The 18,852-nt window shown below is 37.5% G+C and overlaps 1 protein-coding gene across 14 annotated transcripts in view; it reads right to left on the reverse strand.

The window, feature by feature from the left end:
• The window catches only part of camk2d1 (calcium/calmodulin-dependent protein kinase (CaM kinase) II delta 1), an 80,593-nt gene that overhangs the window by 59,590 nt on the left and 2,151 nt on the right, over positions 1-18,852 (reverse strand). For all 14 annotated transcript variants that reach the window (XM_083542190.1, XM_083542192.1, XM_083542201.1 and 11 more), the window contains exon 2: positions 16,951-17,045. In XM_083542190.1, the coding sequence (XP_083398316.1) occupies positions 16,951-17,045 (95 nt within the window). The remainder of the gene's footprint in view (positions 1-16,950; positions 17,046-18,852) is intronic.

Genomic DNA, 18,852 nt, shown 5'->3' on the forward strand with positions numbered 1-18,852 from the left:
CGGCATTAGCATGCTGAAACAGGTTTGGATGTCCAACTTCCAGTACATGAAGAATTCTATGCTAATGTACACAAAATCATCCAGCTTTATGATAAAGGTGTGAGGAAGAACCACATATGGCTAGAAAAGTCAGGTGTCTCAATGCTTTTGCCCATATAATGTAGGTAACAGCAGCTTAAGAAAATCTGTTTAGAATAAAACTAATATGAAGTCAATCATGCAAGCCCACCACAAAAAAAAGCAGTTACCACAGAATGAAACCATTTTGTATAAGAACAAATGCACTGATGTAATGTCATCATTTATAATGCATCTACGTTCATCTTCACCTAACATCTTTATCTACACGACATAAATAATGCTGAATAAATAAAACATACAAATCTAAACATTGTCAGGTAGCAGTATTACAGTCAGACACTAAAATAAAAAAGGATAAATAAAACAACAGGGGTGGTCAGATTTTATATATTACACATACTGTACACACACATATACACATAGATATAGGCATTCACACACATTCTATCCTCTCTTGCTTCCTCCCAAAGAAAAAAAACCTCCAACATCAGTGAGTTGCATTTAAACTAGAGATGCTTGATTACCGTCACACCTGATCTAACCTGCTAATGTGGTGGTTTAGACAGTTTGAATCAGCCCTGGTTAGAAGTTTCCCATTTGCACTGTTACAACCACAATCATGTGCCATTCTAGACAAATCATAACCCTTTCAACTTTTTAAGCATGAATCATTAGTCTTGCCAGCTTCAAAGAAATATTGGCAAAATACAATACGCTTGTGTAATACATCTAACTTCTCTCACATTCTCCTTCTTCAAACATAAACTTTTATCATCTTTCACGCTTTGCTCCACTGCTCCATTGAAGCGTCTAGCAGGCCGTGCAGCTGCAGCTGCCGTTCTGCACACCTGAAAGATCTACTTCTGAATTTAGATCTACTTCTGAATTTAGATCTACTTCTGAATTTAAAACAGCATCTAATTGGTTTTAATGACAAACAGGGTTTTTTCTTTTTTTTAGTAAAGAAGAGAGTTTGTGCACAAAATGAAACACCACCCAAGTGCACTAGTTTCTCTATTCAAAGTGCAGATTTTCATTTATGTAAACATCTCACACCAAATGTAAATAAACTCTTTTGCATACAGACTTGGCTTTATTATTTTAAAGCTATAGGCTTAGGCCATGCAGTGTCTTTCTACAACAAATACCATACTGGAAATAAAGAGTAAAAAAAACACATTATAATATACTTATACAGTGGAACCTCAATACTTAAAACCCATAGTTGGCGACTTTTCATTTGGTACTGGACTAAGAGTAACGCGAAAAATCTGATCGTTTGCGAGAAGACGTGAATGGCTCGAAAGTCCAGAGTAACATTTTAAAACTGATAAATTGTACTGATAAATTACATAAACATTTTTAAAAAACAATTGAATTATTGTATTATTCATTTAAAGTAGTAAATAAAACATTTATGACAATTAATTTACAATTTCTGTTGAGTTGACAGTGCATGTACAATTCCCCTTGAAAAAGAAACCATCTAAAGGAGAGAGTCAAAACCTCAATTTTTTTGTTGCTCACGAGGGGGCATAACATGTAACCCCCACGTGTATTAAGGATGCACAGTATATACTATACTTATATATGTATAATCAGGTTAGGCTACATGAAACCAGCATAGAAAAATCACTTGCAATAAAAACGAATGTGAAAGCAAGTAATTTGATGTTCCTGATATGCAAAACAAGGAGAAAATTTTTTTGGGAAGTCATGAGGTATATTTGCATCAGGAGTCAAGTCCAGCTCTGCCAATCTTGATCCTCTGACCTCATCCATATGCAAAATGAGCATTGGTAGAAAGAGTACAAAACCCAGTGACTTCAGTAAAAACCACTATTACCATAGTCATGGTTTACTCAAGTAAACGTACAAATCATTATGTTCTCCGTTTACAAATGTACATTTAAAATCACTTTGTTTTAAATCCAAAAACTAAAAAAAAATATATGTTTTAATATTCTAAATCTAAGGAAAGCATTATTTAAAAATTACATTTTACAAAAAATGAGTCTATACTGAAGTGAACACTACCTTGATCAATCAACAGTACCTCAAGAACACTAATGTTAGCCGAATAATGTAGAGTGAGGAGCACTGGGGTGAAGTCGGCGTTTATCCCGAAGGTGTACGTTAGGGTTGAGGTCAGAGCTCAACAGTGGGCCACTGAATGTAGGTGTGACTAAATAAATAAACTCTTTAGTCCCTACCAAACATTGAAATGTCTCATCATCATACACATAAGAAACTCAGGTTTTTTTTTTACCTGAGATATAAAACAATTTCTTCTACTTCTACGAGTTAATTAATGCTTTCTGGCTTTTGTAGTGCATTGTAAAAATGATTGTGATTAAGACTGTTCTTAAAATTCACAGATTTCCACATCAGTGCTTTGACTACTAGAATAGGGAGCTGACACATGCTGTGTATTTCAGTAACATGCTAGGTTTGTTGCTAGCTAGCAAGGCTCATGCTAATTCATGTACGAGTCTAGCGACACTATTACCTCACATTTCTGAAGGAGTTTAGTAGAGCCTGCAGCAATAATTGCATGGATTTATCACAAAAAAGTGATACCTAACATATATCATAGTGACATTTTAGCTCTTACTGGAAAACATCCAACGTTTTAGCTATTCTGGCTCACCTCAGCTACTTAACAGTTTCCATGTACATGTTTCCTCTGGATGTTGAGCTATGAAATGCTAACATCTGTACAGGTTATGGCTCGCAGAATTTGCAGATTATTAACATGTTTCCATTCAGGTAGCCACCTGTCTGCACTGTCTCAGACATTGCTGCTCCTTGAAAAATAAGTGTAGGCCATTGTCAGAAATCTATTATTTAAAACATTGCACATACTCTCTTTTTTGTCATTTGACTTATATTTCTGAAAATAAATAGATTTTTCTTTTTATTATCTATAACAGTGTTCCATAAATGTGCCCACATTAAATACTGAATTAATGAAATTAAATTAAAGCTAGGAATAATTTAAACTACAAAAAAAAAAATATAATAATAAAATAATAAAATAAAGATTGGTTTATTGTTCAGCCCTTAAAATGAGAATTTTTGAAGTTTTCAAGTGGCTGCCACAGCAATAAGATTTCAGTTAAATTCCAGGCAGCATTGCTGACCAAGTACACAGCACAAAAAGAAAGCCTGAATGCAAACAACTTCAGCATCAGTGAAGCCTAAATCAAACAACATCTGCTAGTTTTCCACATGTGCACAATCTCGCCAAGCCTAGGGAACATGCTGCTTTTTTTTTACTGTAGAGTAAAAATTGATTATGATCATCAGCACAACATTAAATGATTTGTGCCTGAAAGTGACCAGGCTAATTTTCACCTCAGGTCTGTGCCACATATATCATGAGTAATGTGCCTTAACCAGAACCCAAAAAAAATATTAAAGGCACATTTGAATAAATGAATGAATGAATAAATTAATCTTTCAGATATAATCTCGCTTCAGTGAATCATAATGCAAGATAACGTGCCGGTGTATAAAAAGATAATGTCAGGAGACAGCTATCAGATACAATCAGTGTACTGTGACAACAGATGGCAAAGGAAAAAGTGATGCAATGTGTCCTTGGGTTTTACTTGGGCAATTTAGACTTGAAAAAAATTAAATTAAATCATTAAACACCTGTACAGCTGCTTATTCACAAAAATAATGTGCAGATACAAGTAAAGAGCATCAGTTCATGTTCACAACAAACATGAGAAACTGGGGGATTTATATCTCTGTTACTTGAATGTGGGTTGAATGGTTGTGCCAGATGGACCGATTAAAGCATTTCAGAAACTGCTGGTCTCCTGAGATTTTCCCACACAGTGTTTAGACCAAATGGTGCAGAAAACAAAAAACATCTATTAGAAAACAGTTTTGTGGGCAGAAATGTCCTGTTGATGAGAGAGGTCTGAGAAAAACAGCCTGGACTGGATCAAAGTTGTGAAAAGAATTGCATGAATTCAAATAAACACTCTTTATAACCAAGGTGAGGAGAAAAGCATCTCAAAATGCAACAAGTGCTAAAGCTTGAGGCAGATGTGCTAGAACAGCTAAAGACCACACTGGGTTCTAGTCTTGTCAACCATGAATAGGACCAATAAGCAAATCAGAAATGTTTAAATAGGAAAACATGTGATGTTTCAAGTTAGACTTTTATGGAAATTTATAGAATTTCCATAAAATAAAGGCATGTGTGTTCTTGTAGGGAAATCATACAGTTATATTTGTTATTATTACAGCTTTGACAGATTTTATTATACAAACACGTCATACCTAAAGGTGTCTCAAACACGCTTTTACCCAGGGGGGTTGTTCTGAGTGTGCTGGGTATACATTAAACCCAGTGGACCTGCAGGCATGGGATCAGCTAGGATTATTTTGGGTGACGTTCAGATCCACAAAAGTTCAATTGGACCTCTGCTCCTTTCATTAGAATCAGGGAGGTAGAACTCTGATATCTGGCCTCACTGAACATTTTAGCAAACCACAATTATCTGACCAGACTTTAAGTGTAAGCTTAAACAAAGCCATATAACATATAATATAAATATAAAAACTTTTTTTCTAGCAAAGATACATGGTGAACCCTAATCCTAGATCAAACATAAAATCTGTGTGCAAATGTATTGGCTGTGCTATGTTCCTGTACACTGTACTATCTCTTAAAGCAGCGGCCCCCAACCTTTTCAAAATTACCAATCCGGTAATTTTCCAAAATAAAACATCGTTCAGAATCAGAAAATAAATAAAACGGAAAAAATGTTAATTATTTATTCTTTCTGTGCGGCCTGGTAACAATTGACCCACGGACCGGTGCTGGTCCACGGCCCAGGGGTTGGGGACCATTGTCTTAAAGAGTACAATGAAAGGCATGCGTCAAGACTCAACTCTGTTCTGACACCAAAGTAGTGGAATGGACTTCCCCCCAAAGCCTGAACGGCCGAGTCAGTCGCAGTATTCAAATGATGATCAAAACCCTACGTCTTCCTGAAGTACTTAAATTAGCACTATGTACCTTGCTACGTGTGTGTTCTGCATATTGTATTCTTTGACAGAGTATTTACACTTTAATTATTTTCAATCTTAGTAATCTAGTGTCAGAATGTATTTCTTAATAGAGACTTTAAAGCACTTATTTAAGTCGCTCTGAATAAAAACATCTGCTAAATGCCATAAATGAAAATATAAATGTGTTAATAACCTAATTATGGGGCTTTCATGCATGCTGAGCAACAGTCAAACTACTCATTCAATAGGATGAATAATGAAGTACCCCAATGGGGTGTTGATTGCAGATGTGCTAGATTGAATTTAGATGTACAAAATAAGTCTCAAAGATATGAGACCACAGTGAGAGCTGTTCTCAGCTCTGGGGAAAAAAAAAAAATCTTTAAATGGTGCTAATTTGTTAAATGGTGCTGTATTTTTTGCCCTATCTGTCAGAAATTAGCCAATGTGACCCACCATGAATTTAAAAAGACAACATTGCTGGCCCAGTTACAATGTCAATTCAATATGATTGAATTACAATATACAGAACAACAGCAAAATGTTGCAGTTAAAACTTCCTTATGTAGCAATGAAAAATCCAAAAGCAAATATTGGACTTTAGAGTTCCAGAATGCACTGCAGCTACACAGTAAGTTATAGGGAAAACTTGGCCTGACTATTTAGCAATCTGCATTAAAAACAATATACAAAATGGCCCCCACATGATTACTGGTGTCAGACTTGAAACATTGGATCCTTATCTGTTTTATTGGAATGTACAGTTGGAGTAGTGATGAAGCTTGACAGAGTACAAGACTATAGATTCGTTTTTTCATATAAAGACAAAGCTAAATTGTACTCTGTTTTAAGATCTAATATTTAATATATATGGTAACAGTCTTGATATTTTTAAATGGGTATTCAACAAGGTGTAATAAATAATCAAAAGACAAGATCTAATATCTAACGAGCTACAAAAACAGATGGTCCGAGTTACGATGGTTGACTTTTTCAATCTCACGATGACGATAGCGATACAACAAAATTAAAAAAATATAAAGAATTTCATGAAGCAGCGTACGATAAGTTGGATGCGCAAATGGGATGAGCATATCTCTCACCCTGCGAGATGCCCCACTCTCGCTAGTGGTCGACAGAGTAAAGTTGTCTCAGTGTGTATTGTTTTTCTGTTTTAAACTGAAGTATGTCTAATGCTTGTAGTGAAAAAATAAACGAACAAAGCCAGCAGTTTACAGCAGAAAATGAAAATTATAAATCAGCATGAAGCAGGACAGGCTGTCATAGTACCATCTTCGAGTTACGATATTTTTGACTTACGATGGGGGTCATCGTAATGCATCTCCTTCGTAACTAGAGGACTACCTGTATAATCACTTCTGCATTGTCAACAATAAATTTTTTTAAACTCAGTTTACATTTCATTAGTACTATATATTAGATGGACATTATAGTTGTAGATAAGTTTAAAATTTAAAATGTACTGATATCACTCTTTTACCGGACTATAAAGCGCACCATATATAAGCCGCACCCACTGAATTTTACAAATATTTTTATTTTTAACATAAATAAGCCGCACCTGTCTATAAGCTGCAGGTGTCTACACTAATGTACTTTACACAGGCTTTAACGAAAGACACGTTAAACACAGTGTAACGGGTGAAATATGTTGCGCTTCCTTTAGGAGCATAGCGGTATTTTGGGAATAGCCTGCCACTGCATTTTTCCAGTATTACTGCATGTGTGCAAGACATGGATTATGTCATTATTTTTCTGATGCTGATTTCAAAGTTTCTTTGACTAACCCTTAATGCTTTTGCCAAGAAAAATAAAAAAGCACGAGTTTTGGAAACCTGTCTATGCTTATATGATTTCTATTGCAACTGGAGTTAGCGCGCTATCCCATGACCCAGACTCAACGCGCTACAACGGCTTGTAACTAAACAGTAGCCTACCAAGTAAGTCATTGTTCACTGTCTTCCTCCTTCCTTTCACAACTATTTCTCTCTGGAGTTCTCACTTTTGGGAGTTTATCTTTTGGCATCATCGTGCGTTTAAAAAAACATTTTTTTCTCCCAAAGCCTTGCAGCTCAGAAAACAGGTGAAGTTCGTTTTTTCATTTCCGTTCGGAAATTTCATTGGTCTAATGTTATGTCGCTCAGTTTTTTGGCTTGAAGTTTGTGAAACCTGGGTGAAAAACCCAGGAAAAATTCATAAATTAGCCGCTGTTTAAGCCGCGGGGTTCAAACAATGAATATCATGTTATGCAAGTCACGGTGGGTTTTTTCCTTTAAATAATTTGCTACCAGCTCCTTGAGAGCAAAAACATCCCTCTACACAGAAACAGGCTGCGTTTTATATTCAAATGACGTCACCATTTATGATCAAACATGTGACGAGAAAGATGATCAGAGAATATTAGAAAGGTCAACATAATGACCTAAACATATGATTACAAGATTACAAATATCTTTAAATCTCTGCTTCTTTTTTATGTACTTCCTTATCCCCCAGCCTCTCACTGCTATTTATCTTAGACAGGTGTAATTACTAGAGACGACATTTTTACCCATTCCTCGCTCACATCTCAACTCTTCAGCAGACTCAACACCATGTAATTGTCTAATGGGCAGCAACATCTTGTGAGCTAAAGACTGAGAGCCAGGTGTCCTGAGCTGTTTGTGTCAGTTTAAGCTGTAATTATGGCCCATTCCTGAATATGTGAAAACTTGTCCCTAAATCACTCTAAACGTCTTAAATACCCATTAAGCAGTGTTTCCCTATACTGGATCACACAAAAATAGAGGAAAGTCTGCACAAAAAAATGGAAAACTTGGGAGATTATATATATTGTGTTTGAAATTTGTAGCCTCTTAAAACCAAGACAAATGTGGACACTGTTACTTCACAGGTGTAAAATCTTGCCACAAAATTAGGCTACACTATACCAGGTGTTAGTTTGCGGCATTATCGTTTACACAAGCGTGTCCATTCATATGACCAAATCTTAAAATAAATGAATAAACAAATAAATAAATAATGACCAAAATTTTTTTGAAAATTTTTTTATAAAACCATAAAAATTCCTAAGATAATTAAAGGGTTCATAACCTCCAAAAATAATCCATTACAAATTAGTGGCAGTGGTGGGGTGGGGTCTCAGAGCGTCGCACAGCCTCAGGAGGCATCCAACCTGGGATTTCAACCAAGATCTGCCCACCCGAGCATGCCCCTTGGCCAGTCTGCTTTGCCAAGCACTCTGTCTAGCCAGCCAGCCCTACCATGAACGCCTCCTGGTCCTTCTGCGTTGCTGAGAATGTCTCCCAGCCTGCCTGCCATGCTGAGGGTGTTGCTCTGCTCCTGAGCCCCGCCAAGAGTGTGGCTACATTCGCAGGCCCCACCAAGAAGTTGCAGCACTTGTTAGCTTCGCCGAGGTCGTCGCACCACTCCCGAGCCCCGACGAGGGCGTTGCTCCATTCGCAGGCCTCACCAAGGGGTTGCAGCGCTTGTTAGCCCCGCTGAGGGTATCGCTCCACCTCAGACCTCATCACATCGGCCAGAAAGCCTGGGTGTTTATCAGAGACCGGTCCCTGAGGACAGCTGACGGCATTGTACCGCTCCTTTTAGGGCATCGGGCCGCTCCCATGCCTTGGGGAGGATGTCGCTCCACCTCAGACCTCCGCAGAGGACGTTGGTCAACTTTAAACCTCCACAGAGGGCGTCGCTCTGCCTCAGACCTTCACGAAAGGCGTCTCTCCACCTCAAACATTCACAGAAGGCATGTCTCCACCTAAGACCTTCACGGAAAGCACCGCTCAGCCTCGGACCTCTGAAAAGGGGGCCGCTCAGCCTTAGACCTCCGCAGAGGGCGTTGCTCAGCCTCAGACCTCAGGCTGTCGCTTAGCTTCATCACGTCAGCCAAAAAGCCTGGGTCTACGGTCAGGATGTTTTGGGCTCACGGCACTTACTTCTGATTTCGTGGTGCACATTTCCGGGTTCACGGCGTGCACTTGTGTGTTGGTGGCTATCTTGGCGTTTTTTTCGCGCCGCCCAATATTTAAGCACACCAAAGACATTACCTCACTGCCAGATTATCTCACCGGCTCCTCGTGTCCCTGAGTATATACTTGCCTTGCCGCCTACACCTTTTCCTGGTCCCTATCCCTATCCCTTCCTCTGTTCCCTATTCTGCCGGCCTGACCTTGTTCACCGGTTTAGACTTTGGATAGGTCTGTTGGTTTATGTTTTTGCTCTGCCCTATATTGCTTTGTTTGCTGTGGCTGACCTTTTGGAACTGTTATTGGATCTGATTCTGTCTGCCCATCATTGTTTGTTTTGCCTGTGTTCAGACCCTCGACAGTTTTCACTGTTTTTGTTTCACTCCTATATTATCCTGTTGCTCATTTTGACGCTCTGTACTTTTCTCTACTCTACTCATTAAAACATTATTCTCTGCCTGCATCCTGCATTTGGGTCCTTCCAGTTGCACTCCCTGACAAGTGCAAGATGAGAAATCCTGACCAGAATTAAGGTGGAGATAATTGTTGATTTTAATGTGGATTAATATCTTTGGACCTCACAGGACTGATACTCTAAAAGACAAAAAAGGTTCTAATTAAGCCAAGTAAAACTCTCCTCAGGGCCACTGGCCTACTTGTGCAAATTAGGATGTCAACTAAACACTCGAGGGATCAACCCTCAAGTTGTTTGAACTTTAGCTTGTGATCCAAGTGTGTGTTTAAATGGTAAAGATATATGATCAACCTGCTTTAGGTTAAATTTTTTTTATATTTTCTTCAACGTTGAACTTTTTGACAATGCAGACAACATGACCATTAAACAGACACACATTATTATGAATTAGAGCTTGCATATTTTTAGTTCGAGGGGTCTTGAATTAATGCCAATGACTTATTTGACTTTTTGATATATTGTGATTCGTCCATTTCTGTGGACTTACTTCATTATCTAACACATAGCGCTGATAAATCATTTGATAATGATTAGATGAAATATTATTATTTCTATTTTCAGCACTTTTCAATTTCAAGAATCATCTACTCGACATGTAATGAAATGTGTGCATTGATCAACACCTAATGAAGCAATTATCTAGAATGATTGTACAAACAGCAAAATCATGATAATAGTAAAATGTTTAACGCAAATTTTAACACATCTGGCCTCACAACATTTTTCAAAAGATTTATCAACTGTTACAAGCTCAAAAGTGACCTTGTAAATAGCTGTCTGAATGTTTACCCATAACACTTCCAAATTTTTAAAAAATCTAAGAAAAATCAATATCTTCTTCTTCTTCTTCCGGATGCTCCCATTAGGGGTCGCAACAGCGAATCATCCATCTCCATACTACTCTGTCCTCTACATCTGCCTCTTTCAAACCAACTACCTGCATGTCTTCCCTCACCACATCCATAAACCTCCTTCTTGGTCTTCCTCTTTTCCTCCTTCCTGGTGGCTCCATTGTCAGCATTCTCCTACCGATATACCCCATGTCTCTCCTCCCTCACCTTGTCCCCAAAACTTCCTACTTAGAAAAAAAATCTATATCTATTATAAATTATTGTATCTGTTTGTTTAATGCTTGGTATTTTTTTTTACTAAGGTCTTGTTTTAAGACCATTAAAAGGTTCATATTTTTATATGAGCCTGTTCCATTTTTCTGCCCACGAGTGTACCGTTTTCGACCTTGACATACCTTTTATTCTGTTTTAGGCACATTACCTTCCAGAACTGTGCTTGAATTATTTGTTACCTTCATTCTCTAAAATTCTAATTTTCCTGTTTTTGAATGCATATTTTCCCAATTAACAATGTTGTGTCTTAAAGTTTTATGTCCTATGTCTTGACCCAAGCTCTGACAACGATTATTGGATTTTCCACAATAAATACATAATTAGGTATTCAAAGTTTAATTCATGTACAGATCCTTAACCCACATTTCTGTCAGTAAACACAACAAAAAATATACCAACGTGCTCAACAGCAACACAAATAACACGAGACTGAAATAAAGAAGCATATGTGATCGTGTTCTCACTTTGTTAAATTTGTGAATGAGAGAAATCCCTGGTTATATAATATATATCTCTCTATCTACCCCTCCGTCTCTTTCTCTCTTTCCCTCTCTTTTGCTCTCCCTCCCTCATCTGGCAGGCTGAATGGATCTCTCCATAGACTCAACCTCCACAAATAGAAAGGCAAACACCAAAGAGAGACAAATGATGATAAGGAACTGCTTCATGCCTTAAAAATAATCCAGGAAGGTGCAGTTAATGTTGTGTCGCATCTGAACATTTTATTCATTTTTTATTTTCACAAATTGATCCTTTGAAATTCAGCAAAAGATGTTTTTTGCATTCGCTGTTTGAAGGCTGTCTTGTCAGACACGAGTCTTCACACAAACAGATGTGATCTGCCATCGAGAAAGATAGGGAGACGGAGAACAAGGCATGAAGGATTCCTTCAGAGAGAATTCAAGCAAAATCCCTGTATATATCCATCAGTGTCTTTCACTTCGCCGCGCTCACTCGCCTTAAAGAGCTATTTTTAGCCAGCTCATGCTGTGCTTAGCCACGGGGGTACTGTGTGGCAGGCCTCAATGTCACCGACAGTAAACATGATGTACTAGCGATACATTAAGTCGGCTCAAAATCTGAGCAAATTCAGAACTCAGAAAAAATTTGTGCCTTACTGTAGCAAAACTATATTGCTAGCTTTAGTCTCCTAGCAGATGTTTGTGAATAAACAGCTCAAACACATTTCGAATTATTTATGCTATTTACTGTGAGGCTTTTATCACATAAAAGCTCAAAGAGCTCTGTGGTCTCGCACATTTATACGGAAACCAACATAGTTAGCAGCTGATTAAACAATTAGTCATTATTTCTGTTCTTCTGCCAAAAGCAACCTGTAAATTACTCGTGGGGAATAAAATGCTCTGGGTTAATGTAATGCATCACAGATGAGTTTTTGAGCAAGCCAGAATGCACAGATATGACTCATCAGGTAGTTTGTTTAGTAATCAGAAATGCCAATAACTACATGAGTGTTAAGGACATTTGTTACTGTTCAAGCTTAGCATTCTGACGTTGTTTTTTGGTCTTTATTCCCCTGAGCTTCATGTGTGTAGAGGATGATAAACTGGAATAATGGTGAGCTGTTTTATGCTGTGGTTGCCTGTGAGGAAAAGAAAAATTGACAATGGTCTTCAATGGAATTCCTCTAAGGAACAAAATGAGCAGCTTTACATCTCAGGAGTCCACCAGCCATTGCCATAATAATACTTTTATTCGTTCATGCCTGCGTCCAGCTGTGGTTTCCTGTCTAATGAGCTAAGCAAAGGCTAATAAGAATGTTATGTAAGGAGGTGTGTGCTAAGAGTAGCCATGTGGGATCCATATAATTGACAAATTGTTGTTGGTTTTTTGTTTGTTTGATTTTTTTAATTTGAATTCTTCGAAAAAAATATCAACACTAAGGATGACTTTCTGTATTTTTATTGACTTGCACTCAAAGTTTACTGTAATCTTAATTCAGCAACATTTTATTGCTAAAATTGCATACCAGTTTACCTTGCATATTAGTTTACTTAATTCAAACAGTTTTTTCTCGCAATTCCGATCGTATTTCTCGTCATTTTTACTTTTTTACTCCTCGTAATTCAGATTTCTTTTTAGAAATTCCGACTTGATTTCTCGTAAACATCCAAAATTTCTGGTGCATCCCCCAGTAACCATGTTGTGGGCCTAAAGATGTTGGTGTATGAACGATGGAGAGAGAGATGCTCCTCTACTTCATCTGTCTTGTTTCATCTCCTCTAGAGCTGATTGTTAGACAGAGCTCTCTCCAGGGATCAGAGGCGTAGTTTGATACCATGCGATTCTATTGATCGTAGCCCATTTCATTTTCAATGTGTAAAGCTTTCTGGCACTACAGGGGTGGTGATGCTGCTCGACTGGCAAAAAAACAAAAAAAAAAGCCAAAAAAGGGCAAGAAAAAAATTTCAGAATTGCAAGAAATAAGATCAGAATTGGCCCAAATAATTTGCCTATTTTTTTATTTTTATTTGAATTACTTGAGAAATCGTTTCAACCATACTTTGATGTAATCACAGCCAGTCCAAATTCGACTGTCCGAATACGCTGCCAGTCCCCTGTGTTTCACTGACATGTTGACATAGACTGAAACATATCACAAGCATTGTTGAGTTTGTTCGTGACCCTGTAGTCAAACACAAAGTACCATAAAAGTCTATTTTTTCCAATGTTTCTACAGATACAAAAGACTGAAAACTAACAACCTGTATTTCTGCATGGAAGAAATTTCCAGAAAGCTCAGTATGGAAAAAACAGAACAGAGAACCACAAAAAATATAATGCAACATAAGATGTGTGAATTTCATTCACAGCCACCCACTTCACTGTGGGGAAGTGCGCTAGCCGACAGCAAAATGCTACACTTTTTTTTTGTTTGTTTGCTTTGTGCCAGGAGAGGTCAAGATACGAAACTATTTCACAATGCACACAGAGCACTGGATCGTCCTTTTTCTCCAAAATGAACTTGCTTCCAAGCAGATACCAAGAGACAATGACAACACCTTAATGATTTTGAGCAAGAGACCAAATGAAGCGGCAGTCTTTGGGCTGATTAGAGGATGTTAAATCTGAGGGGCGCTCAAAACTGAACTGTAAATCCATCCAACTTCTGTCCTCGCTAAAAGCTAGGGAAAAAACCTGTACACTAAAACCAAACAGATTTAGTGAAGGAACTGATGGAGCTAAAATTGCCTTACAGACTAAATTCAATCGAAGCACAGGGGCATCGACATGCCCTGTGAGACCCAAAGAATTCACAAGAGACCAGAATTGATTAATCTTCTTAAGTTATACCAAAGAACCCAAAAGTAGTCTGGGTTAGCAAGTCGGCTTACCCTAAAGGCTAACAAAAATTATTGAAGCTGCTCTCAATTCCAGTCACCATTCTCAGGTGGTGACCCAAATTGGGCTCCCTTAAGGCAAGAGGAACATAAATGGCTTTCAAAAGTTCTATTCATGTGGTTTAAGGCAAAATCACTTAACAAAAACGACTTTCTACACACTTTCCTCTACTGCTTGGATTCAGAACATCAGTTTCCCTGTTTAAAAAAAAAATGTAAGCAAGAGATACCAGAACAATGACCACCAAAAAGACCTTTTTAAAAATTTCCATTCCTGGTGCTTTCAGGTCATTTTAAAATCAACACGAGAAATTTCCCTGCCTGCTTCTGAGCTTCATTTCTATTCAGAGCACAGCGCTGGGAAATAAGGGGAATCCCCTCCTCTGAGTCTCTAAGCTGACCTTCAACATATGACAGAAAGGGATTTATCTCTCTCTCAATCTCTCCCTCTCAGTCACTCTGCTGCACGATTAATTGTATCGCAATCGTGATGTCGGCTTATGCGATTATATGACGGCAAACGTTGCGATTTAATGAAATAAATAAGTGCTTGTGTGGACACACTTTCTGAGAACAGTTTGCAGATTTTTCGCACAAAACAAAAAAAACCATCTGATAGTCTCAGTTTAGGCAGTGCACGTGTGGCGTGTGGTCATGTGACTTTCCGGCGTGCCGCGCAGAGACCAGGTGAGGATGGATGCCAAGCAGCCGACACTGAACTGGTAGCCAATAATCGCCAATCTGTTATATGGCGATATTTTAGCTTTAAGGTCACCAACACTGAGCAGAGAGAGGAACTGTGCAAGATTCGCTAAATTAAAGTTGCTTCATCAAATGGCAATATAACAAATCTGTAACAAATCTCACATGTTTCGGGGTGGAGGAAAGAGACGACAGGCGATGGTTCAACAGACAGCGCTTTCTTTGCTCTTTCATTCACTTTTGCCCACCGCTTTCCTTTCCTCGTACACACCCACTCACAGTAACGCACATCTTTACATCTTTCTTGACGCCAACACGTAACCATTTATAACACCATTTATTATAATGCAATCGCATATCGGGAAATAGACCACAATATTCGCACATAAAAATTTTTCCCAAATCGTGCAGCCCTGCTCTCCATGCCCCACTCTCTCTCCAGATCCCATCATCCTCTTTTCATCTTCCTCTATCCAGTTCTCTTAGCCTCTTTCCATCTTTTTTCTCCATCTCCCTTCCTCCATCTCTTTTGTCCTTCTCTCTTTCTACATCTTCCATTTATCCATCTCTCTCTTAGTCTCTCCGCATCTTTCTTTTTCCATCTCCATCCCTCCATCTCTCTTCTCCATCTCTGTTTTTCTGTCTTCTTAAACCATCTCTTTTAGTCTCTCCCCATCTTTCTTTCTCCATCTCCTTTCCTCCATCTCTCTCCATCTTCCTTAAAAAAATCTCTCAGTCTCTCCACATCTTTCTTTCTCCATCTCCTTTCCTCTATCTCTCTTTCTCCTTTTCTCTCTTTCATCTTCCTTTATAGATCTCTCTTACCCTCTCCCTCTCTCCATGCATAGTCTATGATCCTTTCTCTATCTTCCACTTTCCCTCCGTCTCTTCTCATATCCCTCTCTCGCTGCATCTCTATCAGTCTGCATTTTTCTCTATATATTCCTCTCTATCTTCCTCTCTCCATTTCTGACTATACATCTTCCTCCATTTTCCTTTCATGATCTCTCTCTCTCTCTCTCTCTCTCTCCATTTCTTCAGCTCTAACTCCCTATACTAACAAATGACAGGTAAATCAGCATACATCACTACTTATTGGGTGTTCAGGTTTCTCTCTCTCACACACACACACACACACACACACACACACACACACACACACACACACACACACACACACACACACAAACACGCTACTCACTCAACCACATCTTCTCATGCAAAACAACAACCAGATGCGCCACCTTCTCCTTGCACACAGGACCTCCGTTTCTTTTAAAGATTCAATATGAGTCAACAGAGAGGCATCAGAGCCGTCCCACACTCTCACACACTCATACTCTGGACGGTAAACAGCTGCCAGTGAAAGCCCTGACACACATGAAAAGACACAGAAATTTAGTGCCCAGCCTCAACATGAGCCTGCCAAACTGAGTCACTATGCACTCAAGAGGTGAGGAAGCTAGCCAGACAGCTCACAGCGTGGGTGCTGGGTCGTGGGCCAAGACGTGGTGAGCAAAACAGTGCCATTTTAAAGCATATCATTTCCATCGCGTCTCTGTTTGCAGTCTGAGGTGCGATTCAGTTTTTATTACAGCATTTCTTTTTATAATAGAATTATCATTGAGGTCATTAAGCGAATATTATGTAAAATCCTCATGTTTGTTTTCTGGTAAATATGACAAGACAATTATATTAAAAACCACTGATCATTATGCTTCTCAGTACAGTGATAAGTGTTATATACATATTCCATTATTCATTGTTATTTTACTTTACACAACATTCACTGACAATCTGCACATTTCATTTCATTTTCTTTTCTTTCTTTTTGAATTGTCAGTTTGCATGAATGCATGATGTAGCATAATAGAAATGCAATATTGTATTATTTCTATTAATTACAATTATTAATTACATCCTGCTTTTTTTTATGTTTGTATAAGCTGCTGCAGTAATGCAATAGCTTCCATCACAGGATCAGTAAAGTCTGTCTGTCTGTCTGTCTGTCTGTCTGTTTGTCTATCTACCTATCTACCCATCTACCTACCTACACTGAAGAAAAGACGTACAGCATGCCCATGACAAACCCACACATACTTCAGCCTGTCACTTAGATTCAAAGTTCTCTCAACATTGAACGCTTTAAATGATCAGATTATAGAGCTCACCCCTCGCAGACAGCTTCTTGGTGTTGATAATTTTGGCAGCGTACTCCTGTCCAGTGGAGATCTTCATACACCGTCTCACCACTGAAAAGGCTCCTCTGTAAAAACAAAGGCAAAGACCTACTTTAAACATTTATAATACCTCAACAAGCTCTCAAATCGTCTTGTAAATGAGAAGGTGAACAAGAATACATTCTATGACCCCTCGCGAGTAACAAAAAAAATGGCGAGTGGATGGTTTTGTAGGGAATTGCATATGTACTGTTCTGTAAACTCAACAAAAAATTGTGTATTACTTGACAAATGTTTTATTTACTACTTTAAATGAATAGTTTTACAAACATTTCTTTATTAGTACAAACTCTGTTTTGAAATGTTATTTCGGACTTTCAAGTCACTCGCAGCTTCTCACAAACTATCAGAATTTACACGAGTTACTTTTAGTCCAGTTCCAAATGAAAAGTCGCCAACTATCGAGGTTCGACTGTGTATATATAGCTACAGTTAGATATTATACAAAGTTTTGTATTCATTTAAACCAATCAAGCCAATATGTTACAGACTGCTCTATTCAGCGGACATTCTTTCTACATGTATGAGGTATTATAATGTGTACTTGTACCTTTTATAAGTAGCCATCACTAATTTTATTCACCAATTACTTGCACTTGTACACTTGTATTATAGACACTGCAGGTAACAATGAAAAAAAAAAAAAAACAACTGAAAACATCTTTTCCAGGACAATTAAATGTGATTTCACAAAAGTATATATATATAAATATAATCACAATTGCATTCAAACTAATTTATTTATTTGTGTAGCAGTATAGCTGCAGTTTTTTATTAATTAAATTATTTATTATTTATTTGATTGATTGGTTAATTGATTATTAGTGGTAGTATTAGTACTAGCAGTTTATTTTTTCATTTTATTTATATTCTTTTTTATCGTTTCTGTCGATTAATTCGGCAATGCTTTGATCATTGATAATTTTCCAATACCACCACATAGTGATTTTTTAGTCAATTTGTCCATGATTACATTTCCATTATTTATTAAAAGAATGACCTATTGTATTTTTTTTATCTTTTTTTACAAACAATAGACTTTCAAAGCTTTCAAAAATGCTCTATAATCAAGATAAGGCTATTTTATGGCGTTCCTAATAAATATTATGCCAATATAAATATAATGTTTAATTTGTCCTTTATAGCATGTAGCACATACAATGACAGGTTTTATTTCATATATTTCATTTTCACACTTCCCTAAATCAAGCACTGAAGTAATTTGAAGTTAATTGAATTGAAATGAATTAATGAATAAACCAGTGCTATGCTGTTCACAGAGCCCCATCCTATTAGCAATGCTGCTTTGAATTGCTTTTATAAATGCTTAATTGATCCTAACTGAAACGCTAGCAATTAGTATTGAATAAACACATGCCATTAAATATCATATTATACAAGCTTATGAAATTCCCTCTTCACAAAAAAGCTTTTTTTCCCCCATAAACGTACCATTAAAAAGCATAATTAGACACTTAAGTGAAATAAGTAACTTTGATCATGTAAATATGGCTACAGTTATAATACTATATACAGATTTTTAATAACATAGTTATTGAATATTTTTTACATTCATAACTGAATATGTGCATATGAAGCATGAAGAACAATTTGGTGCTGAAAAAGAAGTCTATGATTGGAAATACGTTTCCAGAGCACAAATATTCTGACTGCCTGAAGTTCCTGTTGACATTAATGATGTTCCTGTTAAATATGTGCAGGTTGTTTGGGGGTTCTTCTTGACTGTACACTTTTATTTGAACTTTATGTTAGATAATTGTCTTTTTACTCTTCTAAACAAATCACCCTCTCGCAGATGTGAAGGTTAGCAGT

Source organism: Silurus aristotelis (assembly GCF_946808225.1).
Source record: "Silurus aristotelis genome assembly, chromosome: 5".
Classification (NCBI taxonomy): Eukaryota; Metazoa; Chordata; class Actinopteri; order Siluriformes; family Siluridae; genus Silurus; species Silurus aristotelis.